The sequence below is a fragment of the Tiliqua scincoides genome, chromosome 3, assembly GCF_035046505.1.
Source record: "Tiliqua scincoides isolate rTilSci1 chromosome 3, rTilSci1.hap2, whole genome shotgun sequence".
Lineage (NCBI taxonomy): Eukaryota > Metazoa > Chordata > Lepidosauria > Squamata > Scincidae > Tiliqua > Tiliqua scincoides.
Genome location: NC_089823.1, coordinates 71,228,529 through 71,250,159, shown reverse-complemented (window position 1 = coordinate 71,250,159; position 21,631 = coordinate 71,228,529). Strand labels below are relative to the sequence as shown.

General features: G+C 42.1%; 1 protein-coding gene across 4 annotated transcripts in view; it reads right to left on the bottom strand.

The window, feature by feature from the left end:
- Positions 1 to 17,340, bottom strand: part of DMD (dystrophin) — a 1,248,719-nt gene extending 1,231,379 nt beyond the window's left edge. For all 4 annotated transcript variants that reach the window (XM_066619666.1, XM_066619670.1, XM_066619667.1 and 1 more), the window contains exon 1: positions 17,025 to 17,340. In XM_066619666.1, the coding sequence (XP_066475763.1) occupies positions 17,025 to 17,052 (28 nt within the window). In that variant the 5' untranslated portion in view covers positions 17,053 to 17,340. The remainder of the gene's footprint in view (positions 1 to 17,024) is intronic.
- Positions 17,341 to 21,631: the final 4,291 nt, after the last annotated feature.

The following is a 21,631-nucleotide window of genomic DNA, read 5'->3' as shown; positions in this document are numbered from 1 at the left end:
TGTGAAAAAAGTATAAAGCTTTTAAAATAAACAAATTTCTCTAGACAAGGGTCAGGGATGTTAAATTCTAGGTTAGCATCTTCCAAGTGAATTCCTCCAAGAGAATCACTTCCTGCCCTGAACAAAACTGTTACACTGGAATAGTCTCCAACAGTAATTTAGCCTTTTATTCAGTTTGGCATGGGACCTTTGGGAGTGTCTGCCATTCTCTTTTCTACTTGGTGACCCAGCTTAGAATTTGTCAGTGTCTACATACCAGCCTGCAATTGGAGTGCTTCATTGGAGCCTTCTGAGCTACTGCTGATGAAACAGACTGCCAGTTTATACTAAATGTCTTTCTGAGTTTAGGAATGTTAATGTGTTCTGTACTACAGAGATGTGCCTATTTATAAATGACTCTTGCAAGTCAAAGATGGCCTACTAGGAATTCCTTAAAAGTCACGACTTATTGTTTATTTACAGTGCTCGCATTCAGTTAACAGCATTTCTATAGAACCTTGTTGTGCATTTTTTAAACAACTTATATTTTCATATATTATACACTGTAAAGCCATCACAGCAACATTAGCAGAAATGGTTTAACAACTGACATTGTTATGAGACAGAACTTATTTTATACTGCTTTTCTCCCCAACAGGGCACACAAAGCAGTGTGGATCTCAACATGGGTCTCTTCCTAACAATATGAACCCTCTGATTGAATCACCCCACCCAATAATCCCATAGGATTCAATGGGGCAAAAACCGATTTAAAATCCTTGGTTTCTTTATCCTTCACTCCACATCTGTAACCTTCCTTATTGAGTGTAGATTGTTAAATTGCTTAATGCTGCAACAAGTTGCCCTCATTTCAGCCTTTCTCCAAGAGCCACCATGTCAGCCTGCACTTAGGACAATATCAGCCCCCAAAACCCTTTTCTCCTGACCATCTCTCTTTCTGTTTTCCCTTCTCCTGACCATCTCTCTTTCTGTTTTCCCTTCTCCTGACCATCTCTGACTTGCTGGAGCAAGCGTGAGCTGGTGAGCCAACTTCCCCTGGTCAAGGTATATCTTTCCAAGCACTCTTGCCACCTGTTTGGAGATGAAAAGCAGCCTGGCTCCCTTCAAGGCCACTGCTTCCCTTGCAAGCGTACAACTTGTTTCATAGCCCTCTGTGACCCCTCTTGTCGAGGGAGATTCACATTTCTCAAACTTTACATTTACATTTAAGGATTAGACTTACAGAAAACACTTTATCAATATAGTGATCCAAAGAAACTTTGCTCTTTATAATTCTTGAGATATTAGAGATGAGATCTAAAATATTTACTTGATTTCTTTCCCTGTAGAGCCTTAAGAGAAATGTAAGGTTTGTGTTGGCAAACTATCTCTACAGGCTTTATGCAGGGTAGCATATTCAATTTGTTCAGTTCATTAAAAGATAGTAATTTAATTTAATATTTAACACATCTGAGACCAGGGATTGGTTAGTACTAATTGCTAGTTTAGGAAATTCTGTGCTTTCTTTAAAAGAACAACAACCCAGAAATTAATTATATTTATCTATCTATATATATCGCACAAGGAGGATTCCCGGATAACATGCCACTAGGAACCAATTAAAGTAATTGAATGAATTTTTAAAAGTACTGCCATGGGATGGCAATAATTGAAAGTATTTTAATTTTTAAAAAGTTAAATTGTAATTTCCAGATTTGTATCCAGTCAACAGAAGAATTCAGAAAACTACAGAGAGATGCAGCACAGAAGACTGGAGAAACAGAAGTAGCTTATTGAACTAGGAGTTTAATGAACTGTGATAAGAAGGTATATTTGGAAATCAGACAAATTGTTTGGATAAAAATAAAATATGCCACTGTCAACTACCAGATGAATAACAGTACTTGCAATTCCTGCTAGTAGTAGAAGACATTAATATTGGAAATAAATCCAAGATGTAGTTGAGCTTTCATCTTTAAAAGATTAAAATAAAATACCAGTTCAAGGGGGAGAAGCAGTCAAATAAGGTCTATAACTGAAATGCAAGAATGTATTGTAGTTCTTACCCAAAGATCAATGAACTGTATCTTTAGAAATTCTAAGGATTTACATTTTATAGTGAAAAGGTCAAAACAGAAATTGGAGGAGTAGCTATTAAAGTTACCTGGTCCTTTTAGATTGTTCCCAGTTTGCTAGTGAATTTGTCGAAATTGGTGGTCTTGGTTTTCAGCAAGAGGGTTTAAATCATTTGCTATTATTTAACCAGAACAAGCCTCACTTTTGTTCTGACCATTTCTTTTACAAGCTTTTGCCTCTTTAATTGATTTCAGTTGTGTATATTTGAGATTAATGTTGCATATTTCACCCCTGCTTCCACATACAAATATGTTTCTTCAGTGCTAAATGGATCGGAGAACACAGTTTAGCTATATGGGAGCAATGGGACTGAAGGGCAGTGTGCATAGAAATGGCAATTAGATGGCAGCAGATTGTTCTGAGATATTTAGATAGACCTTAGAAAGTATTTCAAAGGCAATATGACAGATGTAGAAAAAAGAACCTCTGAGAAAGCTGGCTAATGGGAACTAGGTAAAATCAATAGGAACTAGTGAAACTAGTGGGAAGTATGAAACCAATTACACAGGACAACACACATTTTGCTGTCTTAAAAGTTCTTCTTGTTGCCTGCAATGCAGACTTGCATTCCATGTGTAACAAAATAGTGTCAATATAACCCTGCACCTGGAAGCACACTGGGATTGGCATTTGATTTACTGGGAGATCCTTAGTGGTTCTCAAATCTTTAGGTTGCACACTGATTGTCAGTGGTTCCTGAAACTGAAACTGACAAGCTGATAGACGACAAGGAAAATGTATTGAGCCCTACAGAAAGTGAAACTGAGCCAAGTGTGCGTTTACTCCCAGGTAGGCAAACATGTCTCAGCTCTTATCAAAGGCCAGGCAAAGGGGAACACAAAGCCACTAGAATGGTCCCGATCCAATGAACCTGGAGCCATTCCAGAAGGTGTCCCCCCCCATAATGAACTTTTAGTTGAAAAGCGGTATATAAATACTGTTAATAATAATAATAATAATAAAGGATAAAAAGAGAGGCTTTGAGCAGCTGGGAAAGTCAGATATTTTTTAATCTCTTAAAGCTAGGGGGGTCCTGATAAAGTGTCATTTTTCAGAGTAGGTCTCAGTGCTAAAAGGTTTGGGAACCACTGCTCTAGTCTGTTGTTTGCCCTCACTAAGTATAAGACATCCACATAACTAATTGGCTAAATCTAGTGTTAGAGTTAGACACCCCTTTTGAGATGCAACCAAGTAAAGGCTTTTTAAGCCTCATTCACATCGCATTTAATGTAAAATATAGAATTCTTTGTACATTAAATAGAAATGTAATAGTAAATTTCTAAACTTAGAGAGTTTATAGCTTTGCTCATTCTAATATCATTAACAGGCCATTTTTGCCAATTTGGCACATTTAACTCTATTAATAAAATGATGTTAAAATTACATTTTCATTCATTGCTTTGATTTATAAAGTCAGAAGTACTTCTCCTCTCTCAAATTAGTTTTGCCCTCCTATAAAAATTTGAAACTGTAGCACAATCCAAGAAGTAGAAAAGAATATAGAAAGAAGTAGAAAAGAATATAAGTCTTCAACAATTGTATACTTTTTATTTATTTCCTATCTAGCTTAATTCTATCCAGGAGGCCAACTGAGGTGGTTGCCTAAAGCAACAGATTAGCAGGGGACACCTAGCTCTGTCCATCCACTTACCACCACTTTCCCTCCATCTTCCCTCACTTTCTGAACTGGAAAAAGAAGAGAATGAACCAAAGAACAAGCGTGGAGAAGAGTGGTGGGCTAGAATGTCAAGACACTCTAGGCCAGTGGTTCCCAGCCTTTGGGAGCCTGTGGACCACTGAGGCAAAAATTGGAATTGTTGAGGACCATATGCAACCCCACCCCATCCCCTGCACATTAAAAATACAACTAAGGGCGCAATCCTAACCCCTTACGTCAGTGCTTTCCAGCACTGACATAATGGCAAGGTAAGGCAGGTATTCCCCTGGGGGCTGGGGATAAGAATAGGCCCTCAGTTTGGCTGTACTTGTCGTAAGAGGCGACTAAACAGCCACCGGGTAGATGGGACTCGTCAGCCTGGGAAGGCAGCTCATCTGAGAGACGGAAAACTCTGATCCCAAACCTCCACTGCCTTGTGGCTACATCCAGTTATGGAAAAGGCTTCAGGAGTCAACCTCGAGGCAAAATCCGGAGCCGGAGTCCCTGAGGCAGTTCATGGCCGAACACAGTCACATTCTGGCAACTCCTACGACGCTGCTGGAACCAACCGTATTGGCCTCTGCCTTTCCATTGGACCATTTCAGCGACGTGGAGAGGGGGGACTTGCTGCATGGGTAACAGTCTATCCTCCATACTTACTTTACCCAGGCTTCGAGCACTGGAGAGAACACTCTGTTCCAGAACCACCATTCAGAGCGTGACACCATAGTCTTCCGAGTCTGAAGGATGCCAACACACAAGGGAGGTAAGGGAACAAACATTCCCTTACTTTGAGGAGGCCTCCATGAGTGCCACCCAACTGCAGGATGCAGCACACATCCCATTGGCACTGCTATGCCAGTGCAGGAAAGCACCGACATAAGGGGTTAGGATTGCACCCTAAATTTGGTAGTCCATGGGGGAGCACACTGTGAGACACAGAGGCTCCACTGACTCATGTTCCCACCAGCCATACTTTAGATGGCAGAGGACTGCAAAGCAGGGCCTCAGGTGATAAACATTGAGTGCGGGCAGATTGTTGTAGGAGACAGTCCTTCAGCTATGCAGGTCTCCAGCTATGTAGAGCTTTATCCTGAATTGTGTCCAGAAAGCAACTGGGAGCCAGTGCCATTCAAAGAGCACCAGACCTTCTCATACCCAAAAGCACACTGGCCCTGTATTAGCTGAAGCTGGCCACAGAAAGATATTCCTGGCCACAGCTGCCACTGGTTTCTTCAGGAGCAAAGTTGGGGTCCAGGAGCACTCAAAACTGTGAACCTGATCCTTCAAAGACAGTGCAACCCCATCAGAACAGGTTGTAAACTCAACCCTCAGCCAGCTTTTCTACTAAGAGCACCTCTGTCTTATCTGAATGAGCTTCATTAGCCCGCATTCAGTCCTTCACAAATGTCACATACCAATTCAAGACCTTCACAGCCGCCCTGGTGCCAGCTAGAAATCAGAGCTGGGTATCAATTGGGTGCAGGGGACAAGTGTGCTTCCAGCTTCAGAATGAAGTTTCCCCCCTGTATCATCAGTATGAGCTCTGATCACAATTTGCTGTTTGCTGCTGCCAGTATGCTAGATAGTATAAATCAAATTCACAATACAGACTTTAGGCAAAAGAAAGAAAGATTAATGATACATTTTTTGCATCATTATAGGTGTGATAACAAAAATAGATAACTGGCCATGAAAACTAGCCATGAAAGCTCATATACTTTCTCAACAATAGTCATTTCTCAACCTCCCCCTACCAATATTTCATCCAAAAGTAGTATCTTTCCATGATTTTGTCCTCTTTTCCTTTTCCCTGGATAAATATTCTGATGTACCCATGAAACATTTTTCAATTTTTTCCCTGAACATTAGCATGTATCTTAGGGCCCAATCTAAAGGGCCACTTATGCTGGCACAAGTCCCTTGCACCAGCCCAGAGATGTTGTAAAAGTGCCATAAGGCACTTTTTGTGCCACTGTGGGAGGAGTCAGGCTGATGCACAGATGTACACTGGCCAGAGGCTGAATCCGGTCTTCAGTGCCCAGTAAGTTTGCGCTGGCCAACCTTGACCAGCGTGAGGGGTTCAAGGTAGGTGGAACAGGGGTGTTCTGGGGTGGGGAAGAGCAGGTGGGCCAGTGAGAGAACCAGACCTGGGAGGGGGGTGGGACCAGGATCTGGCACTTAAGCCGGATCCTAATCCCTCTCTCAAGTGGCCCAGCCTTACACTGGGCCACCTGGATCTGCGGCACTTCTTTAGGGCCCAATCCTATGCTTGGCAGCACAGCTCCATGCCACTGAGCACGTCGCAAACATGCCATAAGGCACATTTGCCAGCCTCACCATTGGTCTCCCGCCGGTGCTAGCCCAGCGCCAGCCAGTGCTGGGCTATTGCAGGGCAGTTGCCCAGCTTCCGTGGCTCGGCGGTCTCCTGGACCATCGAGCTACGGAACAGTAGGTGTGGCAGGGGTGGGGAGGAGGTGTTCTGGGGAAGGGGGAGGTCAGCAGGGGGCAGAGAGAGGGCGGGGAGGAGTGATGTGGGGAGGAGGACGGGCTGAAGGCGTGCCTGGGGGAGGGATGGGGGCGGGTCCGTGGAGCTCCGCTCTGCAGGATCCAAGGTGCTTGTATAGGGGCACGCGCCCTACACAAGAGCCTTTACTTTACCAATGAAGTTTTGGTACAATGAGTAGCCCTGTTGCGGGGCTGCTTACCTTACTCGGGGGAAAGGGACAAAAGTCCCCTACTCCTGAGGCGCCTCCCGCGGTAGCCTGGGAGGTGCAGGATCCAGCAGCAGCCCTTCTCTGTGCCGCCGAGCCTGGGCACCCCAGGCAGCTAAGGATTGGGCTGCCCGATGGCACAGGTCCGAGTAGCCCCATAAGGGAAGCTGCCACATGACACAGGGTAAGATGAATTAATTCCCCTTACTCCAAGTTGCACTGCAGTCTGGTCCAGCCATACTCTGGATGCAGTGCAGGCCAGCTGGTTTGCCCACTCCAGGGCAGTTTAGGATTGGGCTGCCCATAAAGTATCTTCATCCAACATCACCTGTGTGTCAACTTAGTTTTATATTATTAGCTTAATTAATATGCAGTGTATTATATCGATTTCACCATCAGGTTTTAATCTACCACTTGTAATTGTAAATAACAAATGCATATGTGTAAATAACAAATGCATATTTTCTCTAACAGAGAAGTTACAACGTTAAATTATATTGCAATAAAAAGGACATCAACAAAACTAGTTTTTAGTATCAATCCTTTTTTAAGTTATTGATTTGCCATCAATCTTATAAAAGTCATATCCTACTTTGTGAGTTAGTATTTACTTGAGCACTTCTTAATAAATTCCAGGTGAGCTGATAAAATACTGTGAATCATCTATTTTTTTCTCCTTCCCACTCTCTATTTTAAGACTAGTTGCCCTGCATTTTCTGTTTACTGCCATTCAGCGTGAGCCTGGACACTCCAGTGCTAGTTTTGCGAGGAATATAACCCCATGGCAAACTTCATATGCATAAGCAAGTCTTTTGGATTCCATTTGTTAAACTCTATAGCAATAGTTCCCAAACTGTGGGTCAGGACCTCATGGGTTTTAACCTGATTTTTGGTGGGTTGCCAAAGGGTGATGGAAAGATCAGATAACTGCCTCAAGCCTTGAGAGGCTTTTTCAAAAATTAGCTAGCTGCTAATTATCCTGCAAATTATCTTCCTGCAGTTTCAAGCATGTGTAAATATAGGGAGATAAATGATGGAGCATCTTTTTTTCTAATTATTATTACAGGTAAATAAATAAAAATTCTTTCTAGTTTTTTTAAGTCTCATAAACCTAGGTGGGTCCCAATAGGGTATCATTTTAAAAAGTGGGTTCCAGTGCTAAAATGTTTGGGAACCACTGCTCTACAACAAAGTTTCTCAAACTGTGGGTCAAGACCCACTAGGTGGGTCACAAGTCAATTTCAGGTGGGTCCCCATTTATTTCAATATTTTATTTTTATTATATTGATGCCACCATGGTATGTGACTACATTTGGGAAAATGTTACAGACCTGTACTTTTAACAAGCTACTCTGTATATTCTTTTAACAATGATAGTAAATGGGACTTACTCCTGGGTAAGTGTGGGTAGGATTGCAGCCTAGGATTGTGAAAAATTTTCCTGCTTGATGATGTCACTTCCATTCATGGGTCCTGATAGATTCTCATGCTAAAAAATGGGTCCCAGCAGGGCCTAGGAGAGAAAGGTAAAGGGGGTAATTTATACCTGGGCCCAAAGTCAAAAAGGGGGCCCAGAAATTTCCTGGGATCTGACATAGTTCTATCTGCTCAGACTTGTTGCCTGCACAGGATGTTGGGGACACTACAGCTGTGTGTGGCTGCAGCTACTGGAAAGCCATATATGCAGGGCCAAGGAATGCATACATGACACTCCTTAACCCAGTGTCAAATCTAAGAGGAAACTGGCCTGCTAGAGTAGCTTTTTGGCTTGTGGATCCACTATCCATGAAGCTCAGGAGCATACAGGAGCTCAGGGACACAGCTGCAGGCTACAGCTGCTGCCAAACTAAGTTTGGTGCACACAGGACATGTTCCATTCTATTGTGAGCCTAAATATGATGATGCTCATTTTCAGCATAATTTTCTATATTTAAATTTTTTTAGAGAGACTTAGGAGTGTGTTTGGTTGTCTGTATTACTGTATCTAGCTGCTGATGCCACATGAGTGGGTAGACCTGGGTTCCAAAGACTTTTCCATCTGTCTCCACCCTCCCCCTCCCCTGTTTTCCTCCTCCCTGCCCCCATTCTGCTTGCCCATCCCCACCATCCCCCACTCTGTTTCACCCCTCCCCCTTTGCAAAGGGGCCCCAAAAGAAACTTTGTACCCCCTGATAAAATTACTTTCAGAGGCCCTGAGACCCAGTGCTAAATGTGTGAGAACCATTGCTCTATAGAGTGCAATGTAGAAACTCTTCAGCCCAAAGACCAGAATTGCTGGAATCAGTTTGGAATAATCATCTCACCATTTTAACAGTGTACTCCATTCTTCACTTCCATCTTCTAAATTTGATGATCTTAACGTATGTTTTTTAGACATTTTTTATACAAAGAACTCACTCCATAAATTACATTGTAATAAATGAAGGTTTGGCACCACACATGTATGCTCAACAGGGGGCTGCAATCAGTCCTAGCCCAGTGATTAATGTGCTTATAGGATACTTTTGAATACTTGTCTGTTATATTTACATTTTTAGGTATACATTTCAGGCCACAGTATGTGTTATTTAAAAGTGTAGGTGGTGCTAGCATGGTTTATTTTTTCTTTCAGTAGTAGTTTGGGAAAGAGCCTTATGAGGTTAAAGGATTATAGCCCCTGTAAACTGCAGTTCCAATCTCAATTGCCAGCCACCTGTAGCTATTTGAAAAGAAAACAAAACAAACTACGTATTTAAAGTGGTTTTGGTCCCTAGAAAATCTAAAGTATGGACCTCAACATACTGTATATGTCAGGTGGCCAACAGCCAATAAAATACATGCTATCAAATCAAAACTCATAAAAGCAATTTTTAAAAATGATTCATATGCCCTTATGCCAAGCAAAACTATTTGAAGATCATGAAAAAACCAACATCCAAAAATCCAATGGAATGCACAGTTAAAAGGAAAAAAATCAGACTTTGATTTCCCGGTATATTTCTTTCATCCAATTTCATTACAGACAAGTCTCATTTAGCATATTAATTACAATTTAAAATCTTAAAAATTAAAGCTTCTGAACATTTTGCAGTATTATTAGAGGAACAATTCCCTCCTCATCTTTCAAGCAAATTGCTTACAAGTCTCTTGAATATTTTTTTGGAAGTGTAGAGTTCTAAAAAATCAATTTACTAATTGTTCCCAAGGAAAGCTGGTTACCTCCTTAATAAGTACTAAATCTTAACAACATGGAACAAATTTTACAACTGTGCCTCTTCTAGCTTTGCAATACTAGTTTGTTTTTTTAAAAGCTTAAAAGGAGGAATTGATTGAAACATTCTAATAAATATTTAATCACTAATGCTTATTTGTTTATATACACTTACATGTTGTTCCTGTTGCTGTGCTTTAAGAAGTTCACAGTAACCTTAGCTTCTATCATGAAAGTGGCTAAGTGCAATTCATCAAAGTGCATAGTAGACAATAGCCTCAACAATTAGTTCCAGCTAGCAAGAATTGGTGACCTTCTGTCAGAAAGCGTTAACACCCAAAATAAATAGGCAGGTAATATTGCCATGAAGAACTTACCTGATTAGCTCATTTGTAACGGTTTAATCTTTTCATTGGTCCCTTTCTAGATATCAAATTCAGAGTTAAGTGAGGAAAGCAGAAGAGGGAGAAACAAGCTATAAATAAGGACACTTCCTGTTTAAATCCCAAAGCATCCTTCATAGAACCAGAAATAGAGAAGGTCTATTAGGTCATTTAGCCTGTCATTTTACCAATGTCATGTGACTTGGCAAGTTTCCAGTCAAATTTACTAACTGTAATGCTGGTGCTTTCTCTACCAGATTACAGTCAAGTATTGTAGTTGAACTGTTTTCCTTTTAGATTTTAGTAATTTATGAGCATTTTTAATTCAACCTTTTCCACTGGATTAAAGTAAAAAGATTAAAAGCCATCTGGAGGGGCTGCAAGCTAAAACGTTTTAAACATGTTGTAACTCCAGTTATTTATAAAGACAATGTGTTAGAAAGTTTCTGAAATATATTCCCATTTAGATTTCAGTCAGATCTTGGAGGATATGAGCTCCATAAATGTAGTATTTGCCTCTGCCTGCCCTGACTCTACAGCTGTCATACAATATGTGATCATACAATAAACGGGACGATGCAGTCAATATGAATGAGCCAAGAACAAAAGCAGTAAAAAAAATGCTGTTACCCTCAACCACAGTGAAAATGGTCCAGCAGCTGGTGATGGGAAGCCATGCGCACGTGCTGGGCATCACTCTTCCCAGATATTCTTGGAAACCCTGAGGAAAGACTGAAGCATGCCATGGCAACTTGTCTTGGCTGCCTTTGCTATGTCCCAGCCTGAACTGACTCATGGCCACTAAAGGGGTTAAGAACCTCTCTGGAAACTTACCTCCAGCCTAGATTTAGCCCATCAACCTAGGTATTCCTCAGAACTGAAGCTCACTGCTGGAAGATTGAAAGTTGTGCCCTCTGACCAGGAATGCCCCAAGTCCTTTGTACAACCACACCTCCAAGTCCTTGTAGCATTTGGCCAGAAGTCTATTAGAGATGACTCCTTTCTTGTTTTTTACAAGACAGGCAGGATGTTTTGAAAATGCAAATTTTTATCAAAAATTTTGCAAAATTTGTATTTTTGTAAAAATACAAAAAGCAAATTTATTGAGCTCAAAGGCAAAGGAAACAAAATCTAAAACCAAGTAAATGGTCCTGGCATTGAGATCCACTTATGCAAGCCAAAAATTCATGTTCACTTTCTAGACCGGGGTGTTCTGCCAGATTCCCAGGCCAAGCCTCACTTAGGGAACTTATGCCCACTCTAAGCTAATTAGCTCCCCTTTCTTTCCCCCAGCAATGGCTCCAGTTCTCTACAGCAGCACTGCTAGACTCCACCACCAGGGTAGCTTGCCTGTTTAAACTGCAGGGACCCAGTTCCTAAGGCAGCAGTCCTTCCCAGTACAGCAGCACACCTCAGCTCTCAGAAGCCTATTCAGAGAGAGAAGCCAGATCAGAGTCCAGAGCCAATAAGCCTAGTCACAGTCCAAGGTCAGATTCCAGGTAGTCAGTCAAATCATTCAGAGTATCCAAGTCAAAGTCCAAAGTCAATACGCGAAGTCAAAGTCTGAGGTCAGATTCCAAATTCAATAAGCCCAGTCTCCTCTCCAACCTGCACTCCTTCTACAATCCACCAACCCTTCCTGCCTCAGGTGCTCCTTATATCCCTGAGGGCCCTATTACCTTCAAGTGGCTGCAGCTGTGCAGCACACTCTGATGGATGCCCAGGCCTTACCCTTAAAGGGACCACTGCTGACACCACATCTACCTCCTCTCCATGATTCCAATGGGGGGGGGGAGGGCTATGACAACTTGTGCTGTTAACTATGCGCTTGCTGGAATAAATATGTGCATGCTTAAACCCACCTGAAATTGGTTTGCAACCCAAGTTCGAGAAAACTGGTCAAAGGGACTTTAAAGGGGAGATTATTGCTGTGAAAGCCATTTTGAGTCAGGAAGGAATGCTAGGCTTAAGGCTTCTGCCAAGCAAAAAGGAAAACTGGAGTTAGTATATAGGCTGCCATATATGGGCAAGGAAGGAAGGAAGGCTTTTAAGGCAAGAAAATCTCTTGGGAAAAACCTCACCGTTTCCTTTGAACAACTCATTATTTCTCAGACACAGAGAAATGTCCATCTATAAACTTGCAACTGGTGTTTTTGGAGTGGTCATGTTTGCAGCCACAAATATGGATTCTGTGTCCGTCTAGCCAACTCCAGGAATGTCCCCATACTCAAACCAGGAAGTTGGCACTTATTCTGATCCCTGACATGCACTCCCCTCGAGAAAAAAACTTTATATCTATATCTGCATGTCGCAAGAGATGGAAGGAGTCCTTTCCCTCAGTTCCTTCTCAACCACTGCATAATCAAAAGCAATAGGGAAGGCAAGTAATATAAGAGGAAGACTTTTTGAAGGAGAGATGGTTGTAGGCATGTATGATGAACAGTGCTGCTGGGATGGCTGTGAACATGTCCCATCATCTCCCCTCTGTTCCTTATTAGTTTTTCTAATTGTGTGTCAGTGGTCTGTTTAGCAGCACTCCTCTATGCATGCTGCTATACCTACATTTAAAGTTGGTCTAGCGGTGCACATGAGAAGTAATTCTAACGAGTCCTCCCATGCAATTAGAAACAAGGAGAGGGACCAGGGCATGCCCATGCTAACTGCATGGGAACAGTTAGAGTGCTGAAGTATCACCTGCATGTGGCCAAAGTTTGCCTTTCTGAAAGAATTGTAATAGGCCATCTAAAGGCTCAGATAAGCCTGAGAATGGAACCTGCTGTGGGTGGACAGTCATAGCCAGAACATCAATTCAAATAGTAGCAGCTGTCTGGCTAGCCCAGAAAGACAGATTGTCCTGAATAAATCTCAGGGAGTTTTATGGGATATTTGGTAGAGATATTGTATATGATTGACCAGAGATGCTGGTGTAAAAGTCTCAAGGAACATACAAAGATTTTCTCCTATGGAACTTGCACACACATGTGTATGTGTGTTTGTGTTGGGTTGCAATCCCAAATAGAAGTAAACTGTACTTAAATAAATGGTTGAAAATAAACCAGATTAAGATTCAGTGTCCATATAAATGTCATTTCTCTACAAATTCAGAACAACAATACAAAAAGATGTTCATATTGGACTTTAAGCACTTGGGATCATATTTTCTTGGGAGAATAGTTTACATACACGTTTATTAAGGTCTGATTTGAAGCCCATTTATACTGACACTGAATCTAATTCTGCATATATTGAGCTCATGTTGTATGATGCTATACAAGGGAATTTCACAATCACTTGGAATGGGATGAAAATAAGAATAATCTTCTACTGTTACTACAGGACCAGATGATTCGGAATAATCATAACACACTGTGTTTTGTCTCTTGATCATCTAGACTTTCTTCAACAAATGCTTAGTAAGAAAAAGAGAGAATGCCTTCTTCCAAAGGCATTCCCTTATTTAATGAAATCACACATAATACCAAGAGCAATATCAAATGGATGGGGTCAAAAACAAAATGAAAACACACACCATGCCGTTTAGTTGAAGGGTTTTTATTTATCAACAATATTATACCCGGCAGGTCAACAGGCTAATAGGTCTCTGCACAGAAATATTCTCATGAAAAGCTTATAGTTGGTTGGGTTCAATAAGGAAATCTTTCTTTTTTTCCCACACTGCAGCCCACGACCTTCACAAGAAAATGCTCCAATGCAAACCAGCTGCTTTGATAACAAGAATGTGAAGCCTCCAAGGATTATGGCAATGCTTTCTGGGAAAGAAAACTGTTGCCTTGTTCAGAATCCAATCAAAACCTGAATGTACTGAGCAAAAAATAAACCAAGGTCATCATTATTCCTTCTCATTGTGCTTTGGCTTGTCTTCAAATTGTATAGCCTCTGTATTTGAAACCGCAGCACTGCCTCCATTAGCTGTTTCCAACGGTTTAACCAAAGGAGCTTTCAGAATGTATAAACAAAAGTACAGACATGCCAGATTTCAGCGACCCTTATATTCTTTCTGTTCCCTAAATTAGAAAAGTGGAAGCATTCCTGAAGAGGATTGTTCTGTTCTAGTTACCACCTCCCTACTTCTCTTCTAAGCACAACAAATAAATGTACCATTCTAGAACATGACATACAACCACACACCCAGACACTGAGGCACCACCATGGTTTATTAAACAGGGCCAGAAATGTACATTGTCTTACTGACTTTCACATTCTTTCCATACTTTTTTTTTCAACAGTGGACTTCGTGGAGTAAGAATTTGCACATTGGAAGGAGCATTGTTTTCAGATGGAATAATATAAGCTTTCTTTTCCTTCATTACTGATTCTAGATAACATATTTGTAAAAGAATAGGTGATTTAAGAGAGATCCAGGACACAATCCTAACTTGAGCTAGAACAGGCAGGCCGATTTGCCTGCACTGAATTCAGGGCTAGGTGGGTGCAAACTGGGGTGCAACTCGGAGTAAGGGGATTTTATTCTCCTTACCCTGTGTCATACAACAGCCAGCCCTATGGGGCTACTTGCATCTGCGTCCAAGAAGCAAGAGCATATAACCACAACAAAAGCAACCAAGGTAGGCAGAAACAGCATAGAAAATCTACATGCTAAAAGCCTGGCAACACAGAAATGTTTGACAGGCTGCCTAAAACAGATCAGTGAGGGGGTGAAGTTCTCCACGCTATCCCGATACAAGTTCTAAAAATGTAAGATTTTTGCATTTATGAGAATTTCATGTTAAATAATAAAATAAGCTTTCACCAAGGCAAAACTTCCAATACTGATGTACTGACATCAAGGCCATCATTAGGGATCAAACATCTGAATGGATCTGCCATATGCTGTAGTCACTGGACAGGATGAAATTGTACGTAGTTTGTCCTATGAATGTTGACTGCATAGTCCCATCATATATTTCAGTGTCACAGACTAGTAGTTCTACTTGATGTCTAATCAGGAACCTGAACGATTGGGCTGCTCTTGGCTAAGCCATTACTTGTGGTTACCAATACCTTCTAGCTCTAGTACTAGAATCGGGGAAGGGGATGGCCTGGTCTTCCACTTTGCAAAACCCTGGTCTTCCAATTTGCATCGCATTATGGAATATTTCAGGAGTAGCAAGAGACTTCTTTGCTGCTTCAGAGTGTGAAGTGAGACTGACACCTCCACACATGTTCTCTGTATCACATCCTCAGGGGAGAGTCTATCATTCTTGCATGAAGAGAAATGCCATCCCTCTACAATTTACAGTTGGTACTGGCCATCACAACTGTAGACCTCTTTTCTTAAAACATGATAATTGCAAAAGTCGCTGGTCTGTGTTGTCCAAACTGAATCATAACTATGAGCAGAGAGCATCTTGGTGAACAAAGTATTTGTTCCAAAGTGCCAGAAGTATTTGTGTTAATTAAAAAATAAATAAAATAGAAAACCATGAAGATATAGGGGCCATTTAAAGAGAAGTCTTATTACAACTTAAAAGGAAACCGGCATGACTTGTGACCCACAAAGGGTCATATATATTGGCCACCTGGGACTCAATAATTGCAGTTTTGCTGCTTACCTGGAAATCATGCAAACTGTTACCTTGATGGGCTACAGTGCAGCTGGCTGACTCATGGTCCAATCCTCTCTCCTAGTTATGCTGCCAGAATGTGTGTTCTGGTAGCATATCACACTTTCTGGCTGTTGCAAATGTGATATGCTAGAGAGCAAGGCCTGGCACTGCCAGGTGAGTGGCTGGGTCCACATTGTAACTGACTGCTGACAACTGCAGCTGCAGGTAAGGCTGTGTAGAGAGCAGGAGGTGGCCAGGAAAGGATTGGGTGGAATGGAGAGATGATGGAAGCAGGGAGGAGGGCAGATTGGGCCCGAGAGGGAGTGGGTTCAGCAGTAGTGGCACCTGCCAAATCTTAGCCCTTTCTCAGGTCTGATCTTCCTCGGTCCACATGGAGTTGCCCCAGTAATTGCTGGCGCAGGTCCGAATTGACCCACAGGGCAGCAGGGGCTTACCCCAGAGGAATGGACAAATGATTCCTTTCTCTGAGGTAGTCTCCAGAGGCTAAAACTCCCCTGTGAGATGCAGCAGACATAATGTTGGTGCTGCTGCATCACCACATGGGGAATTAGGTGGGATTGGGCTTCCTTTTAGGCTAGGACATTCATGAGTTTGGTGGGTATGCTCTAAAAACAACAATAATAAAGATTTAAAATATGCCTTCTAGTTCCTTCAGAGTGCTGAGCCAATCATACAGTTCTTTCCCTACCTGGATACTGAGATTGGACTGAATGTAAGTATGGAAGCAAAGTATTTGTCTTCCCACAGTCTTTAAAATGAGATTGACAGATTAACTATTAACCTATGACTAGATTTACTCTTTAGGACTCTTTTGGCCAAATGAAAGGACAATGCTGCAACACAACTGTAGCACAGAGAAATAAAACACAGCCAGCAGAGCAATATTAGACCTTTTCTCCTGTTGAATGAAAAAGGTATGATGACAGTTCAACTATTTCATTAGCAATAATGATGAGCAAGATCCCAGTCCATGTGCATCAATCAGGGAAGGGAGAAGTGAAAACCGATTATGTCATTATAGTTCAAAGCAACTGATTAGTCCTTTGAGCTGTTGCCAAGCTATTAAAAACAATAATGAAAAAGCTATTTTTATCCAAATCACTTTCCTCTTCCCAATAACTCTTAGTAAATCTTAGAAAAGCCTTTTAAACATTCTGTTCCTCGGAGTTTCTCATTAAATGTTCCTAGGAGTTTGTCTTTAAATCATTTTAGCAAAAATTAAACAAAGGCACTTGTTCTTTCCACTATGTTACCTTTGCATCACTGAAAAGAAAGCACTGATGTTTGCATAGTGTTAAAGGGCTCTCCTGAAGACCTCTGCAGAATTATGTCAGTGTTAAATACAATGATAAAATGCTCCCATCTGTTTGTACTTACATTCTTCCACTTCCTCATACCACAGCATGTATGCATAAAACGAAGTCCAAGGTAAAAATGAAATCAAGAGTATCTGGCAGTACTATGATCCTGTGTCACTCTTCCCATGCCATTTACAGAAGCCAACAAAATAATCAGAACTATGCCGGCTTCTACAGAATGAGGATTGTTGCTCAACGTGTCACAGCATTTCAAACAAAAATCCACCTATCTCCTTGATATTCCCTTTTAAGATTCAGCACACAGTCAGCTGCTTCTACGATCTGGATCCCGAAGGGAGAAAACATGATTCTGACTTCCACTAAGCTGACACAGTAACTGATGCCAGAGTTCTGCTGAGGCCCCAAGATGTTTCAAATTCCAGGACCTGCGCAGAAGCAAACAGCCAGCCTTCCCTCAAAACAAGTTGGCTTTCCATAACAGGCCAGCTGATGGACTCTACATATAAGGCTTTGTTGTCAGGATGGCATGTATAATGGATTTAAATGATGTGTAACCCCTTTCCGGATAATATTCATAACACATCCACAGCGTACACTGCTTCTCTTGTAAATTGCTCAGTGTGCCCTGCAGATCAGATTTTGTTTAACTAGAGGATGAGAAGGCTTTATACACTGAAAAAAAAAGTTTTCCACTAATACCAATCCACATCCAGTTGTACTCACTTGGATTTCATTTCTATTTTGCATCTTACAACTTTATCTGCAAAATTTTGGCGTGCTGGCAATGTAGTCATTTTTAGTCATGTAGTCATGTTTAGCAGTTATAAGCATGTCAGAGCTAGAAGGAGCCTCAGTGGTAACTTAATCTAACCTCATCACTCAGGAAGGATCATGAATATAGAAATCTCCACAGTCTCAATTTGGGAAATGTATATCAAGCTAAGGACCTATAGGAGAAGTATGGCCTACCAAATCATGCTGGTACCAAATTATCTCCACCAAATTATCTTGTTGTCAATGAGACCAACAGGAAGTTTGGCTTGGAAGTTACTCCTACAATTAGGCTGCAATTCTATGCATATTTTCCTGGGAGTAAGCCCTATTGAACACAACAGAGCTTACTTTTGAGTAGACATGCTCAACAGATTGTGCTGTTGGATGTTTTCCTTCTTGAAAATTCAATCTTACATATGAGCATGGAAGATCAAGAATCCTGTGACTGAGATATAATCATGTACATCAAGAGACAAGGCTTCTACAAATACCACATTGTTCAACAACAAGATTAAAAACAAAACAAACCCTGAAGCTACATGACTAATTTTCACATGGCGGTCAGCAAATCTGTGCATATTGAAGGAATAAAAATGGGCTCAGTATGTATTCACTCATTTCACTCTCTTTTCAAAGACTGCTCAGGACACAGGAAGTCATTCGCTGAATATGCACTGGAACTTTGAGGATGGTTTACCAGTTCCAAATCAAATGTTCTGAGTTAAAGTCTAGTATTTTTGGGCTCTCATATCAGATTTTTAAAAACGCAGTTCTCCTCTGCTTCCACAATCAGTGTCAGGTTGTTGGGGGTCCTGGGACCAACCCCTGACAGTATATTAGATACTATTGCTGTTACTAGTACTGAGGTTCAGAAGTCAGTCTGGCTGAGTGGGGGCCCAATCCTATGGAGTGCGCACCGGCTCACCGCTGGCACGCACTGTCACGAACATGCCGTAAGGCAGGTTTGCAGGCCCTAGTGCTGGTGCTCTGCCATTGCTAGCCCAGCGCTGGCCAATGCTGGGCTAGCGCCAGTGGAGCACTGGAGCTCTGCTGCTCGGCAGTCGCGCAGACCACCAAGCAGCAAAGAGGTAGGTGGGGGCATGGGGGAGACAGGGCGAAGGCATTCCGGGGCAGGGGGAGGTGGAGGGAAGGCAGGGAGAGGGCATTCCGGGGGAGGAAGTGGGGCGGGAGGGAGGCAGGATGGTGGAGCTTTGCTGCCTGACACAGAGTTGGCTGCCCAACACGGAGGCTCTTCATTCTACACCGACCTTCGGGTTGATGTAGAATCAAGTAGCCCCATTGCTGGGCTACTCGCTTTACCCACTCCTGAGGAGTAGGCGGCGGGTGCCTGGAGTGCACGGGAAGCGGCATCAGCCATTTTCAGTGCCGCTGCAGCCCTGCCCATCAGGCAGCTTAGGATTGAGCTGTCTGTCCACTGATGGGAATTGGTATGAACTGACCAACTCCTGGCTCCATCCTTGTCTGCAATCACAGGCCTGTTTCACACGTTTCCCTCTTCACAAAATCACACAAAAAGAAGCATTCTAGAACCTTGCTGTTCTTCATTGAAAGAAAAAGGTGTAGCTGGCACACCCAGGGATCCCCTTGTTCCCACAAGAAAACACTCCACTGCTGTGAGGGTGAGCAGGCAGCAGCCGCAGCTGTCTTCTTGCCCAAAGTGCCAGGTTAGGAGAGGGGTAGAAGGGCCATGTTGTGGCATGGCTGTCCGTAGCTGCTTTGGACATCAGTGGCCATGACAGCTGCTGGAAAGTTTCTTTGCATACAGTGCCTTGCTGAAAGCCAAAGATATGAAGTGGAGAGCATAATCATGAAATGTGAAGTGAAGGCAGAGGACTCTGCATTCCAGATAATGGTCTCCAGGGGCAATCTCAATATGTGGTACTTGCAACGTTTACTTTACAATGGTGGTGTGCACCTCACCTTTTCATTCTATTCTATTGCCTTTATATTCACACACACACACACACATCATCATCATCATCATCTTTGACAGACTCTGGTGATACAAATGGGACTAGTATTTGCTGGTTTGTCACAGCTTCATTGCAGGTGCACTTCCTGCCAGTTGCTTGAATCTCAAAAATATGCAGGAAGGTTGCCAAGTCTCACTGGTTCCTCTTGCCATGCTGCACATATCATATATTTCTTTTTACTCACATTAATTCTCCTTCTATAGAGCTTGACTGTAATTGTTGATACTGAAGTCAATGGTGACATCAAGAATGCCTGGGAGTTCTAGTTCTCTCCTCTTCCATTACACCTTATTGACCCTTTTCACTGGAGAAGCATTCTAACACCTCATCCTGTGCCAGTATTGTTCTCCAAGGCATTGAAACTGCCAGTCTCCTTTCCAAAATCACTGCTTCAGCTCGCTGCCAGTAGTAACTATCATTTGCATTGGAATAAGAGGGCCTTGCTGCTACTATCTAATGAAACCCAACAATGGAAAGAAAGACCGGTTAAAGAGGGTGTATGTGTTACTCCAAGGCATATGTTCTACCTAAAACTGAAGCCAGTACAAAACTCACATTCAATTTTGATTATCACATTCAAATTTGATTTGATTATTGATAATTAAGCAATTGTATTATTTCAAATAATTATAACTGTCAATATTTAAATCATGCACTACTTCCCACTCCCCATATTGTTGCATGCTGCCCCTTTGGTTAAGAGCTTGTTGGAGACTGACAGCCTAATCCTATCCACACTTTCCTGGGAGTAAGCCCTATTGATTCTAATGGGACTTACTTCTGAGTAGACGTGCATAGGATTGGGCTGTTAGGGCACAATCCTAATCAGGTCTACTCAGAAGTAAGTCCTATTTTGTTCAGTGGGGGCATGGGGGGGAGGTGGGGCGAAGGCATTCCGGGTTAGGGGGAGGCAGAGGGAGGGCTCTCAGGAAAGTGTGGTTAGGACTGCAGTCTTACGGAGTTATTCTACTGCCTTTTTATTGATGTATAGACAAGCCAAGCATACATGGAGGCAAACAGCAGTCCTATCATAATCTGCTGCCCTATATCAGATCCCCCATGAGACCAGATGTAATAACTGCAGAAGAGGACAAGGCACCCCAAAATGTAGGATATCTAAGAAAAATGTAGGATATAACAAAATAAAAGATAAAAACTCTCACATATTGATCTCATATAGTTAATTTAAACACTATATTGCTTAATATTAAAACTATATTACATATAATTTATAACATATAATTTATTAATTACAAGAAGGCTCTGTGCTGCTTGCAGGGGCCTGATCACAGGGAAAAGGAGGACATTTAAGTTCTTTTCCAGGACATGAGGCTAAAAAAAGAGGATATGACTTGGAAAAGAGGACATCTGGTCACTCTGCGGAGAGAGGACTACATACCTGAGGTCTAAATCCTAACCCACTTTCCAGCACTGGCATAGCTGTGCCAATGGGATGTGTGCTGCATCCTGCAGTTGGGTGGCACTCACGGAGGCCTCCTCAAAGTAAGGGAATATTTGTTCCCTTACATTGGTGCTGGAAAGTGGGTTAGGATTGCGCCCTAAGGTGCTTCCAGCCTTCAGCTATGTCTCAACCAGTGATGGTCAAAAACACTTCTGTTGCCATCAAAGTATTCACATGACTCAGCCTTCCATTTCCACTGATATTTCTGTTGTAATTGAAAGCCATTGATATGCCAACTGTTTTGCATTTGCCTTGAGATCAACAGGCAGAACTTTGGTCAGTTGGTTTGGAAGGGATACAAAGTGAATGGGGTAAAATTTCAACTCAAAAAGAGGGAAAGTCCTGGGAGTCATTTTAAGCTAGGGACTACCCAATCCTATGCTCCCCCCCCCCCACTGTAGCATGCAGCCTAACCAAAACAGGCTGTGCTGTATA